The sequence below is a fragment of the Anomaloglossus baeobatrachus genome, chromosome 5, assembly GCF_048569485.1.
Source record: "Anomaloglossus baeobatrachus isolate aAnoBae1 chromosome 5, aAnoBae1.hap1, whole genome shotgun sequence".
Lineage (NCBI taxonomy): Eukaryota > Metazoa > Chordata > Amphibia > Anura > Aromobatidae > Anomaloglossus > Anomaloglossus baeobatrachus.
Genome location: NC_134357.1, coordinates 457737458 through 457763498, shown reverse-complemented (window position 1 = coordinate 457763498; position 26041 = coordinate 457737458). Strand labels below are relative to the sequence as shown.

The 26041-nt window shown below is 48.9% G+C and overlaps 1 protein-coding gene across 2 annotated transcripts in view; it reads right to left on the bottom strand.

Moving 5' to 3' along the window:
* Positions 1 to 26041, bottom strand: part of LOC142311821 (uncharacterized) — a 241889-nt gene that overhangs the window by 187613 nt on the left and 28235 nt on the right. Inside the window, exon 2 of one of the 2 annotated variants that reach the window (XM_075350578.1) lies at positions 2559 to 2654. In XM_075350578.1, the coding sequence (XP_075206693.1) occupies positions 2559 to 2621 (63 nt within the window). In that variant the 5' untranslated portion in view covers positions 2622 to 2654. Of the gene's footprint in view, positions 1 to 2356; positions 2399 to 2558; positions 2655 to 26041 lie in introns of those variants that run through there. The other variant, XM_075350579.1, reaches the window with a different exon arrangement.

The following is a 26041-nucleotide window of genomic DNA, read 5'->3' as shown; positions in this document are numbered from 1 at the left end:
CGCTCGGTGGTGGCTCGAGCGGTGGGCCGGATCCCGGGGACTCGAGCGGCGTTCCTCGCCCGTGAGTGAAGGGGGGGGTTTGGGTTTAGGAATATTGTCCGTGACGCCACCCACGGTTGTGGTGAGATTGGTGACACCACCGCTGCTCTGGACGGGGATCCCGGGAGCGATGACAGGGAGCAGCTTGGATGTTGGTTCTCCCCTCCGTGGGTAGGGGGTTTGGTTGTCCCGGGGCCCGGTGAGGGGTAGGGATGGATGGCAGGCGGGTTATGGGGCCTGGTGAGGTGCAGGGTCGCGGGGGCGGCGCTGTGCCGCACGGCACGGTGGTACTCAATCAGCCAATGATGAATGCAAAGTCTCCGGTAAAACAAACGGCTGGATGGACGGGTCCCACAGACGGCTACGGTAGCTCTCCCGGTAGGTTGATGGTGACTGCCTTTCCCTGCACCTGTGTTGTGTTTACGGTTCAAATGGCTTCCCACCGGTAACCCGCTCCCCAGCTTGGATGGATGCTGAAGGAGCCCCTTTTGCCCGCAGGCTCTGGCCTTGGGAACTGTAGCCTTGGCGGTGACTGTGTTTCCCTTTACGGTGTGAGCGGTTGCCTTCAATCGGGTCTTGACTGCTGGGAAACCCCGGAGGTTCCCTTCGCTAACGGATTTGACCGGTTTTACGGCGACTCCTAGCCTGGTCGGGGTCCGTAAGCCCTGCCGAATGGTGCTGGCTTCTCTTTGCTCTCCGATCCGGTACCGTCGTGCCACCGCCCGTCCACGGTCCTTACGGTTAGCTCCAATCGGCCTCTCCTGCAGACGGTCACCACCGTCTGCCAACCTTGCTGTACCGTCCGGGTGTGTGGCCGTCAGACTGCTCCTCTACCACTTCACTCCTCACTCCTCAATTTCAAACTCTATCTGATCTGCTTCCTTTTCCCGCCTCCAGGACTGTGAACTCCTCGGTGGGCGGGACCAACCGCCTGGCCCACCCCCTGGTGTGGACATCAGCCCCTGGAGGAAGGCAACAAGGATTTTTGTGTTTGGCTTTGGTGTGCCTAACCGGGGTGTAGGGTGTGTTGGTGTAGTTCTGTGACGACCTGGCTTGTCCAGGGCGCCACATATGGTACATTCGACTTCAAAGCACACTTTTACTGCAGACTGTTCCTTAGCATCTGACACCATGATTCCATCCAATAAAGTCATGGAGTCCCGCACGGCCATGGTTGCAAGTGGAGTAGCATAATACTATGTGGGGCGCATAATACTATGTGGGGGGTGTATAGTGCTATGCGGAGTGCATAATGCTATGTGGGGGTGCATAATGCTATCTGGGCCTGCATAATACAATGTGGAGGGTGTATAATACTATTATACACCCTCACATAGTATTATGCACCGCAACATAGTATTATGCAGCCCTATATAGTATAATACACCCCACATATCATTATGCGCCCCCCACCATGTACTTAATAAATACATACTCACCACTCCTTGGTCTCCCGCCACTGTTCCTTATTCGTGTGCTCTGTCTGTGCTCTGCACATCTGAACACAGTGGCACACAGTAGTGACATCATCGCTATACTGAGCTGTCAAAGCACAGACACAGTGGGACAATGATGAGAGGGATCGCTGCGCTCTGTCTCATAATTGCTTTCAACTGTATCGGAATCTGCAACTCCGATACAATTGAAAGTGCGATCCTGGGTGGGGGGCCGATGCTGGCGCTGACATCGTGGGCAGATGCTGCTGGGTCCCATAGCAGTGGCACCGCCTGCCTCTATTGACAGTATGCCACTGCCCATACCAATAACTGTTTTGACCACCGTCGGACACAGCTCGACTACTGGGTGTTCGATGTCGACCTGTTTGCCCAACTCTATGCCAGACCTTCACTCTAGGACTAGTACCACTGGATTCAGTCACTACTACCCGGGATACTCGGGTTCAAGCCTGGAACTCACTACGGGGGAAAAGGGGTGATCCGTTGTCTCTTACTCTGGAGTCCTTGCCACATGCTATGGATTTTCTGAGGTACCCTGAGGGTCCGATCGAACTAACTCTGCCACAGACACCCACTTCACTTGGTCTCAGGTATCTAGCTGGCTTGCACGTTTCTAGCAATACCTGTCCCACATACAGCGTGCTCTACTTCTTCACTTGTACTCTTCGCTCCTGAAGTTTGGGTTGGGCCGGCTGTACCTTGCAGCTGGTTCCTCCCACTGTGGGCTGTTTGCTCTCTTGCTCTCTCTGTCACTAGACAACACCTAACCGTTTACCAGGGAGCAATACCTAAAACCGCCCACTAGATGGCCACATTCACAGATTAAACATAACCACATTATATGCATAAACAAAATTCACATTATTATTCTGTAGAGACGATCAGTGTCTTCAGGGTGGGGCACACGGGCCTAGCACCCTCTTACAGATCTCCTCTTACTTCTCCCTGGTCAGCTCACCTTGATTGACAGGTCTATAAAAGGAAATATCTGTCAATCAAGCAGAGTCGGGAAGAGAGAAACCATTACACGATATTTGTTAAGTTATTGGCGCCATTTCATACCTTCCTGCCTTCTTCCGATCGAGCAATCGCTTCTTCAATGCTGATTTCATTCTTCTTTACCATATGAAGTATTTGTAAGAGTTCTTCTTGACTCAGCTATATGAGAAAAAAAAAATCAGGTTAACAGGTGATTTTACTGATGAGAACTGTAATTTTACCATAACAGGAAGGGGACATCAACAAATGGGCTCCATTATCAAAAGCCTCAGGTGATTAAACCATTCTTGTTCAGTTTCAGATAATTAAAGGGCTTATCTGGGATGTTTTTTACAATGTGTCTAAGCACTAGCAGGTAGGTTGTTGCTAACTACCTGCCAGTTGTGTCGGGCGCTGATTTTTGCCTGCACAGAATGGTCTCAAACTGCTCCTGCCAGGGAATCAGTGGCTTCATTTCAGCTCTACTTTGTTGATGGGACGTGACTGCCGACGTCATGCTGATTGACAGCCAGCTCCCCGCTACCTAACTGCAGGAACCAGCTGTCAATCAGCATGAAGTCAGCAGTCATGTCCTGTCAACAGAGCAGAGTGGAAGAGCTGCTCTGTTAATATAGAGGAGTTGAATTGCTGGTAGGAGGGGTCCATTACGGCACTGAGCTCACATCAGGTACATCAGGCAGATAGTTGCCTCTGTTACTTTCACACATCCGGTTTGAGCTGTGCGGCTCAATCCGGCTGTGAAACATATGCAACGGATGCGGCGAAAATACTGCATCCTTTGCATAAGTTTTTACATGCGGCCGGTCCGTTTTTTTCCGGTTGTGGCACGCTACCGAGCATGCGCAGTGGAAGAAACCGCATGCGGCGGCCGGATGCGTTTTTTTTTCCGCATCGCGCCACATCCGGCGTCCATAGGCATGCATTGAAAAATGCGCCGCAGCGGCCGGATGCGGCGCGATGCGGTTTTTTTTTTGCCGGAGCAAAAAACGTTGCAGGCAACGTTCCATCCGGCCGCGGCATCGGCTAAATCTGCCGCATGCGGCAAAAACCGGACCGAACGCAAGCCCCTGCGGCACAATACGGCACTAATGTAAGTCTATGCAAAAAAAACCGCAACCGGCGGCAAAAAAAACGGTTGCGGTTTTTCTGCAGAGTGCCGTATTGTGCCGCAGAGGAAAAACCGGATGTGTGAAAGTAGCCTTAGCAACAGCCTGCTTGTTAGATTTTAGGCACATGATATAAAAAAAAAAAAAAATCATGGATAACCTCATTAATATACAGCTGTGGGTTTGCTAAAACTATATTCAATCTGAAGCAGGGATGGTAAATTCAAATACACATTGGGCCAAAGTTAAAAATTTGGACAAAGTTGTGGGCCATTCTAATCGCAGACCCCACATAGTCCTCCATACAGAATAATGGACAACACATAGTCCTCCATACAAAATAATGGGCCCCAAATAATCAATCATACAGAATAATGGGCCCCACATAGTCCTCCATATAGAATAATGGGCCTAACATAGCCCTCCATACAGAATAATGGGCCCCACATAGTCCTCTATATAGATTAATGGACTCCACATGGGCCTCCATACAGAATAATGGGCCCCACATAGTCTTCCATACAGAATAATGGACCCCACATAGTCCTCCCTATAGAATAATGGACCCCACATAGTCCTCCATACAGAATAATGGGCCCCACATAGTCCTCCATACAGAATAATGGGCCTTACATAGCCCTCCTTACAGAATAATGAGCCCCACATATTCCTCCATACAGCATAATGGACCCCACATAGTCCTCCATAACGAATAATGGGCCCCACATAGTCCCCCATACAGAATAATGGGCCCCACATAGTCCTCCATACAGCATAATGGACGCCACATAGCCCTCCATACAGAATAATGGGCCCCACAAATCCCTCCATACAGAATAATGGACCCCACATAGCCCTCCATACAGCATAATGGACCCCACATAGTCCTCCATACAGAATAATGGGCCCCACATAGCCCTCCATACAGAATAATGGGCCCCACATAGCCCTCCATACAGAATAATGGGGCCCACATAGCCCTCCATGCAGAATAATGGGGCCCACATAGCCCTCCATGCAGAATAATGGGGCCCACATAGCCCTCCATGCAGAATAATGGGGCCCACATAGCCCTCCATGCAGAATAATGAGCCCCACATAGTCCTCCATACAGAATAATGTGCCTCGCATAGTCCTCCATATAGAATAATGGGCCTAACATAGCCCTCCATACAGAATAATGGGCCCCACATAGCCCTCCATACAGAATAATGGGCCCCACATAGCCCTCCATACAGAATAATGGGCCCCACATAGCCCTCCATGCAGAATAATGGGGCCCACATAGCCCTCCATGCAGAATAATGGGGCCCACATAGCCCTCCATGCAGAATAATGGGGCCCACATAGCCCTACATGCAGAATAATGAGCCCCACATAGTCCTCCATACCGAATAATGTGCCTCGCATAGTCCTCCATATAGAATAATGGGCCTAACATAGCCCTCCATACAGAATAATGGGCCCCACATAGTCTTCCATACAGAATAATGGAGTCCACATAGTCCTCCCTATAGAATAATGGACCCCACATAGTCCTCCATACAGAATAATGGGCCCCACATAGTCCTCCATACAGAATAATGGGCCTTACATAGCCCTCCTTACAGAATAATGGGCCCCACATAGCCTTCCATACAGAACAATGGGCCCCACATAGCCCTCCATACAGAACAATGGGCCCCACATAGCCCTCCATACAGAATAATGGACCTCACATAGCCCTCTATACAGAATAATGGGCCCCAAATAGTCCTCCATACAGAATAATGGGCCCCACATAGCCCTCCATGCAGAATAATAGGGCCCACATAGCCCTCCATGCAGAATAATGGGCCCCACATAGTCCTGCATACAGAATAATGGGGCCCACATAGCCCTCCATGCAGAATAATGGGCCCCACAAAGCCCTCCATGCAGAATAATGGGCCCCACATAGTCCTTCATACAGAATAATGGGCCCCACATAGCCCTCCATACAGAATAATGGGCGCCACATTGCCCTCTATGCAGAATAATGGGACTTACATAGCCCTCCATACAGAATAATGTACCCCACATAGCCCTCCATACAGAATAATGTACCCCACATAGCCCTCCATACAGAATAATGGGCCCCACATAGCCCTCCATACAGAATAATGTGCCCCTCATAGTCCTCCATACAGAATAATGGGCCCCACATAGCCCTCCATAAAGAATAATGGGCCCCACATAGTCCTCCATACAGAATAATGGGCCCCACATAGTCCTACATACAGAATAATGGGCCCCACATAGTCCTACATACAGAATAATGTACCCCACATAGCCCTCCATACAGAATAATGGGCCCCACATAGCCCTCCATACAGAATAATGGGCCCCTCATAGTCCTCCATACAGAATAATGGGCCCCACATGGTCCTCCATACAGAATATTGGGCCCCACATAGCCCTCCATACAGAATAATGGGCCCCACATAGCCCTCCATACAGAATAATGGGCCCCACATAGCCCTCCATACAGAATAATGGGCCCCACATAGCCCTCCATACAGAATAATGGGCCCCACATAGCCCTCCATACAGAATAATGTACCCCACATAGCCCTCCATGCAGAATAATGGGCCCCACATAGCCCTCCATACAGAATAATGGGCCCCACATAGCCCACCATACAGAATAATGGGCCCCACATAGCCCTCCATGCAGAATAATGGGCCCCACATAGCCCTCCATACAGAATAATGGGCCCCACATAGCCCTCCATACAGAATAATGGGCCCCACATAGCCCTCCATACAGAATAATGGGCCCCACATAGCCCTCCATACAGAATAATGGGCCCCACATAGTCCTCCATACAGAATAATGGGCCCCACATAGTCCTCCATACAGAATAATGGGCCCCACATAGCCCTCCATACAGAATAATGGGCCCCACATAGCCCTCCATACAGAACATTGGGCCCCACATAGCCCTCCATACAGAATAATGGGCCCCACATAGTCCTCCATACAGAATAATGGGCCCCACATAGCCCTCCATACAGAATAATGGGCCCCACATAGCCCTCCATACAGAATAATGGGCCCCACATAGTCCTCCATACAGAATAATGGGCCCCACATAGTCCTCCATACAGAATAATGGGCCCCACATAGTCCTCCATACAGAATAATGGGCCCCACATAGCCCTCCATACAGAATAATGGGCCCCACATAGCCCTCCATACAGAATAATGGGCTCCACATAGTCCTCCATACAGAATAATGGGCCCCACATGGTCCTCCATACAGAATAATGGGCCCCACATAGCCCTCCATACAGAATAATGGGCGCCACATTGCCCTCCATACAGAATAATGGGGTCCACATAGCCCTCCATACAGAATAATGGCCCCACATAGCTCTCCATACAGAATAATGGGCTCATATAATCCTCCATACAGAATAATGGGCGCCACATAGTCCTCCATACAGAATAATGGGCCCCACATAGCCCTCCATACAGAATAATGGGCCCCACATAGCCCTCCATACAGAATAATGGGCCCCACATAGCCCTCTATGCAGAATAATGGGCGCCACATAGCCCTCCATACAGAATAATGGGCGCCACATAGCCCTCCATACAGAATAATGGGCCCCACATAGCCCTCAATACAGAATAATGGGCTCCACATAGTCCTCCATACAGAATAATGGGCCCCGCATAGTCCCCCATACAGAATAATGGGCCCACACAGCCCTCCATACAGAATAATGGGCCCCACATAGCCCTCCATACAGAATAATGGGCCCCACATAGTCCTCCATACAGAAAAATGGGCCCCACATAACCCTCCATACAGAATAATGGGCCCCACATAGCCCTCCATACAGAATAATGGGCCCCACATAGCCCTCCATACAGAATAATGGGCCCCACATAGCCCTCCATACAGAATAATGGGCCTCACATAGCCCTCCATACAGAATAATGGGCCCCACATAGTCTTCCATACAGAATAATGGGCCCCACATAGCCCCCCATACAGAATAATGGGCCCCACATAGCCCTCCATACAGAATAATGGGCCCCACATAGCCCTCCATACAGAATAATTGGCCCCACATAGCCCTCCATGCAGAATAATGGGCCCCACATAGCCCTCCATACAGAATAATGGGCCCCACGTAGTCATCCATACAGAATAATGCGCCCCACATAGTCCTACATACAGAATAATGGACCCCACATAGTCCTCCATACAGAATAATGGGCCCCACATAGTCCTCCATACAGAATAATGGGCCCCACATAGTCCTCCATACAGAATAATGGGCCCCACATAGTCTTCCATACAGAATAATTGGCCCCACATAGCCCTCCATACAGAATAATGGGCCCCACATAGTCTTCCATACAGAATAATGGGCCCCACATAGCCCCCCATACAGAATAATGGGCCCCACATAGCCCTCCATACAGAATAATGGGCCCCACATAGCCCTCCATACAGAATAATTGGCCCCACATAGCCCTCCATACAGAATAATGGGCCCCACGTAGTCATCCATACAGAATAATGGGCCCCACATAGTCCTCCATACAGAATAATGGGCCCCACATAGTCCTCCATACAGAATAATGGGCCCCACATAGTCCTCCATACAGAATAATGGGCCCCACATAGTCCTCCATACAGAATAATGGGCCCCACATAGTCCTCCATACAGAATAATGGGCCCCACATAGTCCTCCATACAGAATAATGGGCCCCATATAGTCCTCCATACAGAATAAAGTACCCCACATGGTCCTCCATACAGAATAATGGGCCCCACATAGCTCTCCATACAGAATAATGGGCCCCACATAGCCCTCCATACAGATTAATGGGCCCCACATAGCCCTCCATACAGAATAATGGGCCCCACATAGCCCTCCATACAGAATAATGGGCCCCACATAGTCCTCCATACAGAATAATGGGCCCCACATAGTCCTCCATACAGAATAATGGGCACCACATAGTCCTCCATACAGAATAATGGGCCCCACATAGCCCTCCATACAGAATAATTGGCCCCACATAGCCCTCCATACAGAATAATGGGCCCCACGTAGTCATCCATACAGAATAATGGGCCCCACATAGTCCTCCATACAGAATATTGGGCCCCACATAGTCCTCCATACAGAATAATGGGCCCCACATAGTCCTCCTTACAGAATAATGGGCCCCACATAGTCCTCCATACAGAATAATGGGCCCCACATAGTCCTCCATACAGAATAATGGGCCCCACATAGTCCTCCATACAGAATAATGGGCCCCATATAGTCCTCCATACAGAATAAAGTACCCCACATGGTCCTCCATACAGAATAATGGGCCCCACATAGCTCTCCATACAGAATAATGGGCCCCACATAGCCCTCCATACAGATTAATGGGCCCCACATAGCCCTCCATACAGAATAATGGGCCCCACATAGCCCTCCATACAGAATAATGGGCCCCACATAGCCCTCCATACAGAATAATGGGCCCCACATAGCCCTCCATACAGAATAATGGGCCCCACATAGCCCTCCATACAGAATAATTGGCCCCACATAGCCCTCCATACAGAATAATGGGCCCCACATAGTCTTCCATACAGAATAATGGGCCCCACATAGCCCCCCATACAGAATAATGGGCCCCACATAGCCCTCCATACAGAATAATGGGCCCCACATAGCCCTCCATACAGAATAATTGGCCCCACATAGCCCTCCATACAGAATAATGGGCCCCACGTAGTCATCCATACAGAATAATGGGCCCCACATAGTCCTCCATACAGAATAATGGGCCCCACATAGTCCTCCATACAGAATAATGGGCCCCACATAGTCCTCCATACAGAATAATGGGCCCCACATAGCCCTCCATACAGAATAATGGGCCCTACATAGCCCTCCATACAGAATAATGGGCCCCACATACTCTTCCATACAGAATAATGGGGTCCACATAGCCCTCCATACAGAATAATGGACCCCACATACTCCTCTATACAGTATAATGGGCCTCACATAGCCCTCCATACAGAATAATGGGCCCCACATAGCCCTCTATACAGAATAATGGGCCCCACATAGCCCTCCATACAGAATAATGTACCCCACATAGCCCTCCATGCAGAATAATGGGCCCCACATAGTCCTCTATACAGAATAATGGGCCCTACATAGCCCTCCATACAGAATAATGGGCCCCACATAGCCCTCCATACAGAATAATGGGCCCCACATAGCCCTCAATACAGAATAATGGGCCCCACATAGCCCTCCATACAGAATAATGGGCCCCACATAGCCCTCCATACAGAATAATGTACCCCACATAGCCCTCCATGCAGAATAATTGGCCCCACATAGTCCTCCATACAGAATAATGGGCCCTACATAGCCCTCCATACAGAATAATGGGCCCCACATACTCTTCCATACAGAATAATGGGGTCCAAGTAGCCCTCCATACAGAATAATGGACCCCACATACTCCTCTATACAGTATATTGGGCCTCACATAGCCCTCCATACAGAATAATGGGCCCCACATAGCCCTCTATACAGAATAATGGGCCCCACATAGCCCTCCATACAGAATAATGTACCCCACATAGCCCTCCATGCAGAATAATGGGCCCCACATAGTCCTCCATACAGAATAATGGGCCCTACATAGCCCTCCATACAGAATAATGGGCCCCACATAGCCCTCCATACAGAATAATGGGCCCCACATAGCCCTCCATACAGAATAATGGGCCCCACATAGCCCTCCATACAGAATAATGGGCCCCACATAGCCCTCCATACAGAATAATGGGCCCCACATAGCCCTCCATACAGAATAATGTACCCCACATAGCCCTCCATGCAGAATAATGGGCCCACATAGTCCTCCATACAGAATAATGGGCCCCACATAGCCCTCCATACAGAATAATGGGCCCCACATAGCCCTCCATACAGAATAATGGGCCCCACATAACCCTCCATACAGAATAATGGGCCCCACATAGTCCTCCATACAGAATAATGGGCCCCACATAGTCCTCCATACAGAATAATGGGCCCCACATAGTCCTCCATACAGAATAATGGGGCCCACATAGTCCTCCATACAGAATAATGGGCCCCACATAGCCCTCCATACAGAATAATGGGGCCCACATAGTCCTCCATACAGAATAATGGGCCCCACATAGCCCTCCATACAGAATAATGGGCCCCACATAGCCCTCCATGCAGAATAATGGGCCCCACATAGCCCTCCATACAGAATAATGGGCCCCACATAGCCCTCCTTACAGAATAATGGGGCCCACATAGCCCTCCATACAGAATAATGGGGCCCACATAGCCCTCTATACAGAATAATGGGCCCCACATAGTCCTCCATACAGAATAATGTACCCCACATAGTCCTCCATACAGAATAATGGGCCCCACATAGCCCTCCATACAGAATAATGGGCCCCACATAGCCCTCCATGCAGAATAATGGGGCCCACATAGCCCTCCATGCAGAATAATGGGCCGCACATAGCCCTCCATACAGAATAATGGGCCCCACATAGCCCTCCATACAGAATAATGGACCCCACATAGCCCTCTATACAGAATAATGGGCCCCACATAGCCCTCCATACAGAATAATGGGCCCCACATAGCCCTCCATGCAGAATAATGGGCCCCACGTAGTCATCCATACAGAATAATGGGCCCCACATAGTCCTCCATACAGAATAATGGGCCCCACATAGCCCTCCATGCAGAATAATGAGCCCCACATAGCCCTCCATACAGAATAATGGGCCCCTCATAGTCCTCCATACAGAATAATGGGCCCCACATAGCCCTCCATACAGAATAATGGCCCCACATAGCCCTCCATACAGAATAATGGGCCCCACATAGTCCTCCATACAGAATAATGTACCCCACATAGTCCTCCATACAGAATGGGCCCCACATAGCCCTCCATACAGAACAATGGGCCCCACATAGTCCTCCATACAGAATAATGGGCCCCACATAGCCCTCCATACAGAATAATGGGCCCCACATTCTCTGTCATACAGAATAATGGGGCACACATAGCCCTCCATGCAGAATAATGAGCCCCACATAGCCCTCCATACAGAATAATGGGCCTCACATAGTCCTCCATACAGAATAATGGGCCCACACAGCCCTCCATACAGAATAATGGGCCCCACATAGCCCTCCATACAGAATAATGGGCCCCACATAGCCCTCCATACAGAATAATGGGCCCCACATAGCCCTCCATACAGAATAATGGGCCCCACATAGCCCTCCATACAGAATAATGGGCCCCACATAGCCCTCCATGCAGAATAATGGGCCCCACATAGCCCTCCATACAGAATAATGGGCCCCACATAGCCCTCCTTACAGAATAATGGGGCCCACATAGCCCTCCATACAGAATAATGGGGCCCACATAGCCCTCTATACAGAATAATGGGCCCCACATAGTCCTCCATACAGAATAATGTACCCCACATAGTCCTCCATACAGAATAATGGGCCCCACATAGCCCTCCATACAGAATAATGGGCCCCACATAGCCCTCCATGCAGAATAATGGGGCCCACATAGCCCTCCATGCAGAATAATGGGCCGCACATAGCCCTCCATACAGAATAATGGGCCCCACATAGCCCTCCATACAGAATAATGGACCCCACATAGCCCTCTATACAGAATAATGGGCCCCACATAGCCCTCCATACAGAATAATGGGCCCCACATAGCCCTCCATGCAGAATAATGGGCCCCACGTAGTCATCCATACAGAATAATGGGCCCCACATAGTCCTCCATACAGAATAATGGGCCCCACATAGCCCTCCATGCAGAATAATGAGCCCCACATAGCCCTCCATACAGAATAATGGGCCCCTCATAGTCCTCCATACAGAATAATGGGCCCCACATAGCCCTCCATACAGAATAATGGCCCCACATAGCCCTCCATACAGAATAATGGGCCCCACATAGTCCTCCATACAGAATAATGTACCCCACATAGTCCTCCATACAGAATGGGCCCCACATAGCCCTCCATACAGAACAATGGGCCCCACATAGTCCTCCATACAGAATAATGGGCCCCACATAGCCCTCCATACAGAATAATGGGCCCCACATTCTCTGTCATACAGAATAATGGGCCCCACATAGCCCTCCATGCAGAATAATGAGCCCCACATAGCCCTCCATACAGAATAATGGGCCTCACATAGTCCTCCATACAGAATAATGGGCCCACACAGCCCTCCATACAGAATAATGGGCCCCACATAGCCCTCCATACAGAATAATGGGCCCCACATAGCCCTCCATACAGAATAATGGGCCCCACATAGCCCTCCATACAGAATAATGGGCCCCACATAGCCCTCCATACAGAATAATGGGCACCACATAGCCCTCCATACAGAATAATGGGCCCCACATAGCCCTCCATACAGAATAATGGGCCCCACATAGTCCTCCATACAGAATAATGGGCACCACATAGTCCTCCATACAGAATAATGGGCCCCACATAGTCCTCCATACAGAATAATGGGCCCCATATAGTCCTCCATACAGAATAATGGGCCCCACATAGCCCTCCATACAGAATAATGGGCCCCACATAACCCTCCATACAGAACAATGGGCCCTACACAGCCCTCCATACAGAATAATGGCCCCACATAGCCCTCCATACAGAATAATGGGCCCCACATAGTCCTCCATACAGAATAATTGGCCCCACATAGCCCTCCATACAGAATAATGTGCCCCACATAGCCCTCCATACAGAATAATGGGCCCCACATAGTCCTCCATACAGAATAATTGGCCCCACATAGCCCTCCATACAGAATAATGTGCCCCACATAGTCCTCCATACAGAATAATGGGCCCCACATGGTCCTCCACACAGAATAATGGGCCCCACATAGCCCTCCATGCAGAATAATGGGCCCCACATAGCCCTCCATGCAGAATAATGGGCCCCACATGGTCCTCCACACAGAATAATGGGCCCCACATAGCCCTCCATGCAGAATAATGGGCCCCACATAGCCCTCCATGCAGAATAATGGGCCCCACATAGCCCTCCACACAGAATAATGGGCCCCACATAGCCCTCCATACAGAATAATGGGCCCCACATAGTCCTCCATACAGAATAATGAGCCCCACAGAGCCCTCCATACAGAATAATGGGCCCCACATAGCCCTCCATACAGAATAATGGGCCCCACATAGCCCTCCATACAGAATAATGGGCCCCACAAAGCCCTCCATACAGAATAATGGGCCCCACATAGCCCTCCATACAGAATAATGGGCCCCACATAGTCCTCCATACAGAATAATGGGCCCCACATAGCCCTCTATACAGAATAATGGGCCCCACATAGCCCTCCATACAGAATAATGGGCCCCACAAAGCCCTCCATACAGAATAATGGGCCCCACATAGCCCTCCATACAGAATAATGGGCCCCACATAGCCCTCCATGCAGAATAATGGGCCCCACATAGCCCTCCATACAGAATAATGGGCCCCACATAGCCCTCCATACAGAATAATGGGCCCCACATAGCCCTCCATACAGAATAATGGGCGCCTAGCTAGTATTTGACACATGTGGTCTAGTGAATCCTGCACGGATACATTGTAACAAAATATCAGGACACAGAGGATAGTGTTTGGCTGTACATGGATACATTGTAACAATCCCTCAGCTGTAAGATGTATCAGGTCTTGGCCTATGGATATACTGGAAACAAGAATGGTTCATTCAATGACAGCGAGCAGAGATCTGTATAAGAAAATGCACAGGTACATTGTAGCAATGCTCAGTATCGGGTCCTTGAAATCTAGATGTATAAAAGAAAATGTTTTATTCACGGACATTAAGAATAGATTTAACCCTCACGTCTGTAAAGTGCTCTGGAATTAATACCGCTATATAATTCAGTAAAATTAATAAATAAATGGCGGTTTTGTCGGGAGAAGTCTATCGGAATGTTGCAGAACTTTCATTATGAGAAGATGCATTGTTTGATCTGTTGCTTAGTAACAGGTTCAGCATCCGTGTGACTCAAAAACTCCAGAAGTTCAAAACTAGAACTTTCCCTGCGCCTCCCCCAATACCTGGCACTCGGAGGCTCCCGAGGCCGGACACGGCTCAGCCTGTGCTGCGGCCAATAGTCCGGCTCTGATTGCCTCATCCATATTTGATGCTGTACTGCGCTCCCATCCTTATAAAGCCTTCAGACATCTGGAGGGGCTCGCGTCCACCATGTTTGCTGACTGCCCAATCTTCAAACTCCACTTGGCAGGAATTGCATTCTCTATTTTTTCTTTTTCAGCGTATGAGCCAAGAATACCAATTGTTTCTTGGCTTTTTATGTATCCGACCAATGAAAAATCAGCAAGCTTAAAAACGGAAAATGCTGAGTGTCAGGGCTGATCGATGCAGCCCAGAGAAACATGCTATACGTCTTCATGACTTCAGTAAACTTAAATATTTTTATTTCTTTAAAGGAAAACGGTGATAAAAAAAAATAAAAAATTAGAGGGCAACCCCCATCATGGTTAATAATATGAGGATCAATGCAGGAATAATCCCGGAGTCACAAAATGCAAATATTATATGAAAGGATTCTGTTAACTCCATTTATTTTTATTCTTAACTAGCTGTACTACCCGGCTTCGCCCGGGTTAATAACTGTTGTTAACAAAATAGAATGTATTAACAAAAATTCACTCTGCACACAATATCCGCTGCCCGGGATAGTAACTGTCTCTCTGTTTCTCTCCCATTCTCTGTCTGTCTCCCCCTCTGTATATGTCTCTCTGTCTCTCTCTCTCTCTCTTTGTCTGTCTGTCTCTTTCCCTGTCTGTCTCTGACTGTCTCTTTCTCCGTATGTCTATCTCTTTCCCTTTCTGTCTATCTCTGTCACTTTTGCTGTCTGTCTCTTTCCCTCTCTTTCCCTCTTTCCCTCTGTCTCTTTCCCTGTGTCTGTCTCTTTACCTGTCTTTGTCTGTCTCTTACCCTGTCTGTCTCTTTCCCTCTCTTTCCCTGTCTGTCTGTTTCCCTGTGTCTGTCTCTGTCTCTTTGTCTGTGTCTGTCTCTTTACCTGTCTCTCTCTTTCCCTGTCAGTCTGTTTCTTTGTCTGTGTCTGTCTCTTTGTGTCTGTCTCTTACCCTGTCTATGTCTGCCTCTTTCCCTGGCTGCATTGTGACACGCCAACATTCCATATAAGGGCGTGGCTGCGCATTCTTCTGAAGTTGTGGCTGCACTGTGGCTCCCAGCTCCATTCGCTTTAATGGAGGCAGTTTTTTTGGCGAATAACTGTAAAGCGCGGGGTTAAAATTTCCCCTCAAAACATAGCCTATAACGCTCTCGGGGTCCAGACGTGTGAGTGTGCAAAATTTTGTGGCTGTAGCTGCGATGGTGCAGATGCCAATCCCGGACATACATACATACATACATACATACACACACACACACATTCAGCTTTATATATTAGATGTAACCCCAAGTGAAGCCCAAGTTTCATGGTCAGTGTACAGTGGGCGGAGCTTTCTCCTGTGCTCATTGTCTCCCCCTGATGGTCACACATGCATCATGGAGGAGGAAGGAAAACTATGACCGCAACTTGTGGCTCTCCAGCTATTATGCAACTACAACTCTCATCATGACTGTCTGTAAATAGGAGAGATCTGACATTTACTTGCACTGATACACTGTAACAAACCCTCAGAGTGGGAGATTAAATTGTGCTGAAATTTAATTTATAAACTAACTGTAGCATCCGGTGTTGCCCGGGATAGTAACTGTCTCTTTTTTTCTCTCCCAGTCTCTGTCTATCTCTCTGTCAGTCTCTCTCTATCTCTTTGTCTGTCTCTCTGTCTCTTTACCTGTCTGTCACTCTGTTTTTTTCCATGTCTGTCTCTCTGTCTCTTTCCCTGTCTGTCTCTGTCTGTCTGTTTCCCTGTCTGTCTCTTTCCCTGTCATTTTGTCTGTCTGTTTCTTTGTCTGTCTGTCTCTTTCCCTGTCTATCTGTGTCTGTCTGTCTCTTTCCCTGTCTCTTTCCCTATCTGTCTGTCTTTTTCCGTCTCTTTTCTCATCTTTTTGTATGCCTGTCTCTTTGTCTGTCTGTCTCTTTGTCTGTTTGTCTGTGCCTGTCTCTGACTGTCTCTTTCCCTGTCTCTTTGTCTGTCTCTTTCCCTGTCTATGTCTGTCTGTGTCTGTCTCTTTCCCTGGCTGCATTGTGACATGTCAACATTCCCTTTAAGGGCGTGGCTGCGTATTCTCCAGAGTATCAAAGCTAAGGCCGGTCATGACTGCAAGTGAGTGTCATAGCTAAGGCTGGTCATGACTGCAAGTGAGTGTCATAGCTAAGGCTGGTCATGACTGCAAGTGAGTGTCAGACGACTGCAGTCACTGATCACAGCTGTATAATAATAGGCTGCAATGTAAAGTATGGGGGATAACAGAAGCCTGAGTTACAAATTTTGGATTCTCAACTACATAAAATTCCAACAGACAAGCAGCTGAGCCGGAGTCACTCATCTTGTCTTAATGCAATAAATAATTGAATGTGGAAGTTGAATATCCCTCTGACAATGGCCAGATTCTTATATCCCTCCACATTTTACATCACGTCCTGAGCTAATACATTACTTCCCTCTGGGTCCTGGGGAAGTAAATACCCAGTAGTGCTCAGGTGCATTCAGCATGGCTGTAGTACACATTATATCCACTAGAGGGAGATAGTGCTCTATGATATGTGACATTGACAGGTGTGACTGTGATTTAGCTGCCTCACCTGTCCCCTGTGCACTCCCTTAACCCTTTCATCCCACAGAAGCTTATACAGACTAAAAAGGTGGTTCACAAATCCAGCACAAGGGACAATTCTGTAGACCTAGACCAGCCCGGAAAAATAATGAAAGCTCTAATCCGCCCAGCTTAAATAGCGCTTCTGTTTCTATATTCTTATATGGATCCATTGGAGCCAATTCAACAAATATCTTTTTTTATTATAGAATTTTGGCATAAACTGTTTGAAATATTGCAAAAGTTTAAGCAACTCGTAGATGCACAATGTTTTTATGACTTTTTCCATTTTTATATCCGTTTTGGCCATCTTTGACAACTTTTTTTTTTTTGAGAGAGGGCGGCGTCTGGTAAGAAATAGGTTTTGGAAAAATTCATCATCATATTACTCCAATGCACCCTTCATCAGGACTGGTGAGCAGAATGCCAGTTTTGATGAATCAGGGCTGGGCATGTGCCGTAGTACGAGTTTCTCCACCTGGTGGCAATGAGTGGTACTGCATTGTCCATCATTTTTTTTTATTTCTCTTTGATATTTTGTACCTGTATGTCTTTAATTACTTGTACTAATAAAAAGCATAAGGGGTTAACCCTGTGATAATAGAGAACTTCTGCTTTTTACTTGTTTTACAGCTTCTTTTCTTCAATTTACTGTAAATCAATGGCACATTGGAGAAAGCAAATCCAGCCCAGTGGAAAAGGTATAGACTGGCTGTCATCACATGGAGGCAAAGGCTGAAATGAAGAAGTGGGCACCCATCTGCTGCCAGCCCATAATTATATCTCAATATTTCAAACGGCAGCTCCCATCAAGCTCTAACTATAACTATGTAATACTAAAACACCATAGAGAAGGATATGGAAATATATTAAAGGGAAGTGTAGCACCCCTGAAGCCATCAGGAGCTACAAGGTACTGCATCCTGTCAAAGATGCATGGCCTACCCCCAGGGACCCAGAAGACCAGTGCCGGTAACACCAAAGCACATATATAATCCCCCCTGTTTTTCCCTTCCCCAAGGACTGGTGACAGACTAGAGTTGGACCCAATGGATGGGCACCTAGGGGTAGAGCCGATCTAGTCCACTAGACGACCACCAGGGGGAGGGGTCAGACAGTCAGTAAGTGGAAGCGAGAGGAGACGGACGTACCCGTACTGATGGGAGTGCGTGACAGTGTCAGGCGCAGGTGTGTGGTTGCTGAAGGAGTACGGTGCAGTACTCTCGGAACCATAGCACCGATGGGGTAGAGCCCTAGGTAAGTCAAACGCTGCAGGCAGACCTGATAAAATCTGCACAGTGAGGGGACCATCCAGGACCTCACTGACCGTAAATTCCAGGGGCACCAGCATTGATGGGAGAACCAGGGACCGGAACAGAGCACCGAACACCCTACAGGGTTCAAACTGCCCACCGTAAGGACTAAAGACCAAAAGATGACCAGGAGGGGACCCCCAAATGCCCCAAATGCTCCAAGCCACGGGGACCCACCAATTGGAGACAGTTGCAGGGGAAAGAAGCCACCAGGTCACCAAACCGGCACTGGGATTAAGGGGACCAATGGTGAGGACCAGCCTTCCTTGGGTTATCAGCCATAACAACGCTGTGAGTAAAGAAACCAGTTACACTGCAATCCCTTGTGTGGCCTACCTTCTTTCCATGCCTAACTCCATCACCTACCCCCTGGGGCTAGGCCCTACTTGTCGAGGTCCGCAACATCCAGGCTGCCACTAACATCAGCCCCAGCGGTGAGAGACTGTGTAGCGGTGGCTCCATCTCCATAACCGCAACCCACAAGTGGCATCACGATGCAAACTTTACAAATATTCCCCTGTACATAACCCCCATCAAGCGACCCCCAGGGTCATGGAATTGGGAAACGGCCACCCAGTGAACTGTCCCCGTAGATATACGGCCCCGAATACCCCATAGCCCTGGGGCAAGTCAGAAGCTGTCATGTTCATAAACGCTATTTACCTGAAGATATAGGATTAATCTGGAGATACATAGGATTTAAACCCTGTGTAACCGATTTACTGGAGAGCAATTACAGGGAGAAAGTGAAGTTTTATTCCCCCTGCAGCTGCACGGGGCAGTGCAGGGAGTTGAAACAGTCATCACTCACTACACAGTCACCTCTCTGTTTTCATATATTTTTATTAAAATAAGGTTAACAAAATAACATATCAAATCCACAGTCACCTCTATGTAACCACTACCCCGGTGCATTGATTGACAGTCTGCTCTGCAACATGTGTGTGCATTGTGCTTGTGCACAGCAGGCTGTCAAGGGAAGTGATTACAGCATGGTCACTGTGTAGTGAGCGGTGACTTGTATCTGCTCCCTGGACCTTCCCGATGAATGAAAATGAGCAGTTGCAGGGAGGATAAAAATTAATTTTCTCCCAGTAGCTACTCTTTAACTAAGGCAGTTAGACACAATTTACATGCAAATTAACCCTATATCTGCAGCAAAATAGCATTTCAGGACATGACAATTTTTTTTTAACGGGGTGAGATGGAATAAATAGCTATTTTTACATAATAAGCACCCCTCTTGTCAGATGTTGGTCTGGAATTGCAGCTGATTATGAATGGGACTGAGCAGCAATGCCACATAGACCCTACAGATGAGGTTGGCGCGGTTTTGTAATTTCTTGAAGTTTCTTATATGTTCTGTCTTTGTAAGGTTTCCTGGATCAGAGCAGAGCAGGAACTTGGACTTAGGATCTAGTTTATAACCTTTCCCTTTATTGTAAACATTTGATTCCTTTCCCATCCCCCTGACTGTGTATTGTAGGCACGGCTGATCTTCAGGGATGAGATTCGCGCACATGGGAAAGTGAAGTCTGAAAATCTATCTCCTTTTCATTGTGACTAGAGAGCTCTGTGATCAGTGTCTATGGACAATCATTGGTGGTTTGGTCTCAAGAATCTAACATTTCTCACTTTTCAACTTCCCGTTACACGCCCTTGCCCTCATTGTTACATTGGAGCAGCCCCTCCTGAGAGACTGTGACCAGCTACCCCCACACAACGCCCTAAGTATATTATGTGCTCACACTACACTGCTTCTCTAATTATTGCATTCACACTACACCCCTACTACAATGACAACACTCACACTACCACCCATGTACATTGACCGCACTCTCACTGCACCCCAACTACATCCCAAATACATTAACTGCACTTCCAACAAGCCTACAACCTACAATAACCCTCAGTCCAGTACACCACTGCGCAACCGGCTCTGTCCTCACCTATTGCACCATCACCCATTCCCTGTAGACTGTGAGCCCTCGCGGGCCGGGTCCTCTCTCCTCCTATACCAGTCTGTTTTGTACTGTTAATGATTGTTGTACGTATACCCTCTTTCACTGTAAGGCACATGGAATAAATGGTGCTATAATAATAAATAATATAAATAATAAATAATAATAATAATAACTGCACTCAGATTTCACCCCACATCATTGTCTTTTGTCACATTACACCCAAACTACATTATCTGTGCTTATACTGCTCATACTACACCCCAGCTACATTGACTGTACTCACACTACACACTGACAGCACTCACACTACACACTGACTGCACTCACACTACACTGACTGCACTCACACTACACTCCTATTACACTGACTGCACTCACATTACACTCCCACTACATTGACTACACTCACACTACACTCTTACCATACTAGCTGAACTCACAATACACCTACTGTACTCACTGTAACCGTATCACATACATTACATTACATACACCAGTACTACAATGATGGGACTCACACTAATCACACCATACTTATTGTACTCACACTACACCCCTATTACACTATATGGGCATGTGCGCACGTTGCCTCATGTCACAATTGATGCAGTGTTTCTGCAGAAAAAATGCCGATTTCATGCGCTCGGGATGCTGCCTCTCCCATAGGCCTCTTTCACACGTCCGTGAAAATCACGCACGTTTTTCACGGACGTGTCAAAGGTGCGTATTGCCCTTTGTGTGCCGTGTTTATCGCACGTGTGTTCTCCGTGTGTTCTCCGTGATAACACACGGAGAACGGGAACTTTCTGCTCACCTGTCCCTGGCGTTGCTCTCCATGGTGCTGATCTACAGTCTCTGGCCCTGCCGACTCCCCGCTGCTGCTGCTTCCGGCCCGCAGTGGATTGAATATGCAATGAGCATAATGAGCGGGTGACAGCAGCGGCAGAGACAGCAGCGGCAGAGACAGCAGGGCTGGAGAAGGTGAGTACAGAAATTCTTTTTATTTCACAGACACGTGTGTTTTCTCCGGTGCGTGTCACACAGATCACATCCGTGCGGTCCGTGTGACACCCGTGATGCCGGAGAAAAACGGACATGTCTACATGTGGAGCACACAGTCACATGGCAAGACACGGACGTGAGCGCAGACCCATTGATTTGAATGGGTCTATGTGTGCCCGTGTCTCCGGCACATGAGGAAATGGACCAAACACGTACCGGAGACACGGACGTGTGAAGAAGGCCATAGACAGAGTGGGAGCTGCATCAAAAGAGCATGAAAGAAGTGACATGCTGCATTTTTGAACGCAGCGATTTGGATCAAAATGTCAGCATCCAAATCGCTGCGCTCTCAAACGCAACGTGCAGATGGATTATGCACAATCTTCATAGATTGTGCTGGGGAAGCAGGACGCATGCATTTACGTTGCAGTGCTAGACGCAGCGTAAAGGCATGTGTGACACCTGCTTTGGGAGCGATCTATAGTGTTCCACCCACATTCACCTCTACAGATGCTGCTTCTTTGGTTGAACTGGAGAATACTACAATTCCCAAAGTGCCTTGCAAATCTGGGGGAGGAGGAAACAGGACGGAGGGGTGGAAGGGAGCTGAGTCATCTTGGAGGCGGGAAGCTGCAACTGGGTGTGAGGAGAGACCGTCTAAGAAAGTGACAGGAGGCACCATTAGCAGGAGCTGCGGCCTTCCAGGTTTACCACACCGAAGAAGGATTTTGCCTGCTGTACCAACTCTCTCCCAGACATTGAATCCAGACGCCCCAGTGTGGAATAGTCTGAGAGAACAGGCCTGCTGCAGACAGAAGTGAGTAGGACATTGCTGTGACTTGTAGTTCTACAGTTTGAGAAGTGTGCTGGAGCAAATTACAAGGCCTTGCTAGAGAGGACTTTTGACTGCACTAACTGGGAGTTTGTATAGGACCAGCCCTGGGGAAACACTGCCTTCATTACTTTAAGTGCACCAACGTACTGCAAGCGCGCCGACATCCGCGGCAACTGGGGCCCCAATTTGGGACTGTGTCAATTGTGAGGCTGCAGCTGTTAGTTGGTAGATTGTAAGTAGTCAGCAGAGTGTGTGGTGTAGGTTAAAGAGGAAGCATTACCCCTAACCTTCAGGTTTATTACAAAGAGCCCCTCCTGCATTTTTGTAGAATACTGCATAACAATACCTGTCGTTTCACTGTTATTTGTTTTTTTTTCCCTGCAATTACCATTGTCATCCTCCTGCAAATAAACCTGTTAAGATTTCTAACCTCAGTTATTGTGAGTGTGTACGGAGCGTGGGTAGGGGTTTCCCGAGTCGACCCCTAGCAGAAGACAAAGACCCTTCTGCATTCCACCAGAGCTCCTAGCAAGATTCGGGTGGAGGCACTGCGTCATATCAAGGTGAGAACAACCGAACACCCTGCCCCAGCGGCAAATTAAAGGGGTGTTACAGTGGAGGCACTGCTGAGATCGATCAAGACAGGTATCGCTGACATGGAGGCTTTAACTGAAGCACAGGTGTCCACATGGTGTGGGGAAAGAAGTATACTTGAAGAACACAGTTTTGCAGTATGCGGTGAACTCTCCAAGGTACCGGATGAAGAAATACTGAAGATTGTGAACCAAGTTCATGGAGTTGTCCATCCCAGAGTGGTTGACAGAAGGACTGATGAAGGGAGTCCATTATCAGCAGCTCTAATCACTACTGAGGGGACACTGGATAAAGGGTACTTTCCATCTGTCATAGCTGTGCCATTAAAACATGGACCACATTGGAAGATCACCTGGCCTGTGAGGTCCGAAGCAGGGACATCATCTTCGGGTGCAAGTTCACAGCCTAGGAGATCTAGTCGATGTCTACCTTCCACTCCTACTCGGGACAAATCTGAAGAAACAACCATGATGGTTGACGTGGTAGTGGCAGCCATGGAGAAGTTAGTCACCCAGTTTACAAAATTGCAACCTGAAGGGGCCTACCGTCGTCTGAGAACCTTCTCGGGTGTCACTCCTGTCCCAGCTGGTGAAGAAGGGTATGACACGTGGAGGGATGTTACTCTGCAATATCTGGAAGAATGGCAGTGTACTGATGCAGTGAAGAAGCAGAGAATTGTGGAGAGTCTGAAGGGGCCTGCTATGGAAGTGGTGCAGGCTTCTTGGAGAAGTCAGTCAGAGACAACTTCTAAAGATTACATGACTGCTCTTGAAGATGCTTTTGGATCCCCAGAGGATGCCACTGATCTCCTTTATCAACTCCGCACCACCTATCAAAACTCTGGTGAGAAGATGTCAGATTATCTTTATCGATTGGACAAATTGGTGCATAGGGTCGTATCCAAGGGGGGACTTAGGCCCGAACAAGTTGATCAGTGTCGTTTAGAACAAGTGCTCCGAGGAGCTCTGACTCACGATCCCATTGCTCAACGACTGAGGTGTTGCGACAAAGGGCAGATTCCCCGTTCTTTCCATCAGTTGCTTAAAGAAGTCAGACAAGAGGAAGCTCTCCTGGCCGCCAGAGAACAAGTGACCCAGCGAGTGGCTGCTGCCCCTGTACATCTTGAATCCAGCCATCGAGAGGGAGAGTTCTTGAAGGTCATTGAGAGGCAAGGGGAACAGCTTGCCCAACTTCTAGCTGCCCAGGCTCTGAAGGTTGACCAGCTAAAGCAAATTGTTGAGACAGCTGTCAAGAGTCAAAGACCGCCTTTGCAAGTGGCAAGTGATGACCACAGTCTGGTAGAAGATACAAAGCCAGAAGAATGTTTTGTCTGTGGGAGCACCCATCATATGGCTCACCAGTGTCCGAAGAGGTGGAATTTGAAGAGATCTCGGGACCCCCCACCTAACAAGAAGGAGCAGACGGGAAACGGGAAAGGGGGCCAGTAGAGTCCTATACTGGCCCCCCTTCAAAATCAGAGGTATATTCTACTGCTCCATCTAACCCTGTCCAGTCAGAGCAATTTCCTAAAGGTCTCGTAGGACCAGCACCACATGTACCGGCCTGTATCAATGGGCAGCCATGCACTGTATTACTGGATAGTGGTTCACAAGTGTCCATCATTTTTGAGAAGTGGTACAGAAAATACTTGTCAGACGTGCCCTTGCAACCCCTATCTGGACTTGTAGTCTGGGGTTTGAGTGAAAACAGTTACCCCTACAAAGGATACGTGGCTGTCACACTACGATTCTGTCACGCTCCCCGGGTCCTCGGCTCCCCTCCCCGGGTCCTCAGCTCCGCTCCCCGGCTCACCTGCCACGCTCCCCTCGTCCCAGCCTCCGGTGCCCGTCCTCCATAGGTCCTCTGGTCGCCGATCCCGGCGTCCGACATCTTCCCAGGCCCTGGCCGGCTCTCCTGCGTCCTCCTCGCAGCCTCCTTCCCTGGCTTCTGGCACCCGGGCCGCGCGCATGCGCATTAGGGCACGCGCGCGGTCACTGACCCTTTCTTAAAGGGCCAGCGTCCAGTAACAGGAAATGAGGTTAGTCAGGTTCAGGGTATAAAGGGGGTTCTTGTCCAAAGGGGCGGGGCCTGATCTTCGTGTTCCCTGAGCTAGGAGTCAGGTCTCCTGGTGTTTATGTGCCTGTACTCACCTATCTCTCTTTGTAGAGCCGTACCTGCCTCGCCATCCAGTCTGCCGTATCCCGAACCCCGCACGCTGTCCGTCTGCCATCCGACAGCACCTGCCATCTCGGATCCCTGCGGTGACCCGTCATCTTGCTCCAGAGGTTCCGGACTCCGCCTGATATCATCTCGGCCTCCGAACCTGAGCTACGTCACCAAGACTACCTTCTGTGACTCCGTGGTCCCAGGGACTCCTCCGCTGTCTTCACTTGCACGGACTATCCTGCTGCCCTTCAGCGCTTCAGCTGCCGGACTCCCTACCTCCATCTTAGAGTTCGGTCCAGTGGATCCACCTCCTGGGTCTGCCCGACCGCCCGGCCGTGACAGTAAGATCAGGCCATGGATCCCGCTGCTGCACTAATGGCCCTGCAAGAGGAACTCCAACGCCAGCGTGAAGTCCAGACCCGCATGCTGCAATTCATGACCTCCGTGGACACCCGCCTGTACACATTACAAGCATCAATGACGCCTGCGGCACCCAGGTCCCCCGCCAGGCAAGCCATGGCTCCCGTACCAGTGGCAGCCTCTTCAGATGCTTCCCGACTCCGTTTGGCGTCACCTCCTCGGTATGCTGGAGATCCCAAGACCTGCAGGGGCTTCATAAACCAATGTTCCCTTCACTTCACGCAGCTGCCA